The sequence below is a fragment of the Pediculus humanus genome, genomic scaffold (assembly GCF_000006295.1).
Source record: "Pediculus humanus corporis 1103172107718 genomic scaffold, whole genome shotgun sequence".
Lineage (NCBI taxonomy): Eukaryota > Metazoa > Arthropoda > Insecta > Psocodea > Pediculidae > Pediculus > Pediculus humanus.
The window spans coordinates 44,641-45,515 of NW_002987322.1; the positions used below are offsets into that span (position 1 = coordinate 44,641).

General features: G+C 29.6%; 1 protein-coding gene across 1 annotated transcript in view; it reads left to right on the plus strand.

The window, feature by feature from the left end:
* Nucleotides 1-875, plus strand: part of Phum_PHUM315990 (uncharacterized protein) — a gene marked incomplete at both ends in the record, with an annotated part of 7,508 nt that overhangs the window by 2,217 nt on the left and 4,416 nt on the right. Inside the window, 4 exons of the mRNA XM_002427328.1 lie at nt 15-73; nt 172-259; nt 359-520; nt 602-801. Of these exons, the coding sequence (XP_002427373.1) occupies nt 15-73; nt 172-259; nt 359-520; nt 602-801 (509 nt within the window). The remainder of the gene's footprint in view (nt 1-14; nt 74-171; nt 260-358; nt 521-601; nt 802-875) is intronic.

The following is an 875-nucleotide window of genomic DNA, read 5'->3' on the forward strand; positions in this document are numbered from 1 at the left end:
TATGGGCCTTGCAGCAGGTGCAAATCAATTATCTGGAAAAACAGTCAGCCAGATGTGGATGAATAATGAAAAGGTAAAGATTTTAAATAGTAAATTATAAGTTGACCGAAATTCACTATTTTATTTTATGAATAAAATTTTTTTTTTTTTTTTTTTTTTTTTTTCATTTAGTTTGGTATTCCAAATCAACCTGAGGAAGAGGAAGAAGAAGATGATATGGGAGTTGCAGAAACATATGCCGATTATATGCCCTCTAAATGTACGTTGAAAGAAAGGAGTTGCTGTATTGATAATAAAAATTTTGCTTAACTTATTTTTAATTTTTTTTAATTAGTAAAATTAGGAAAAAAGCATCCAGATCCTGTTGTAGAAACGGCTTCTTTATCCAGTGTTGAACCCACAGACGTTTGGTACAAATTATCTCTACCTGATGAATGTATTGTATCTGGTGCACTGTCTGCTCTTCAATTAGAGGCAATTACTTATGCCAGTCAACAGCATGATCACGTATTACCAGATGGTACGTAGAAAATTATTAATTTTATTATTCAAAAATTTTGTCTTTTATTATAAATTTAATAATTATAAATCGATATTTTAGGCAAAAGAGCCGGTTTTCTAATAGGAGATGGCGCCGGTGTCGGTAAGGGTAGAACTATTGCAGGAATAATTTTTGAAAATTATCTCAAGGGTAGAAAAAAAGCTGTCTGGGTATCAGTTTCTAATGATTTAAAGTACGATTCTGAAAGGGATTTACACGATATTGGTGCTGCTAAAATACAAGTGCACGCACTAAATAAGGTACGATTATTTTTTTAAAAATTTTTTAAGTATAAAAAAAAATTTTGAATTTAAAATTATTTGTTTTTTTTTTT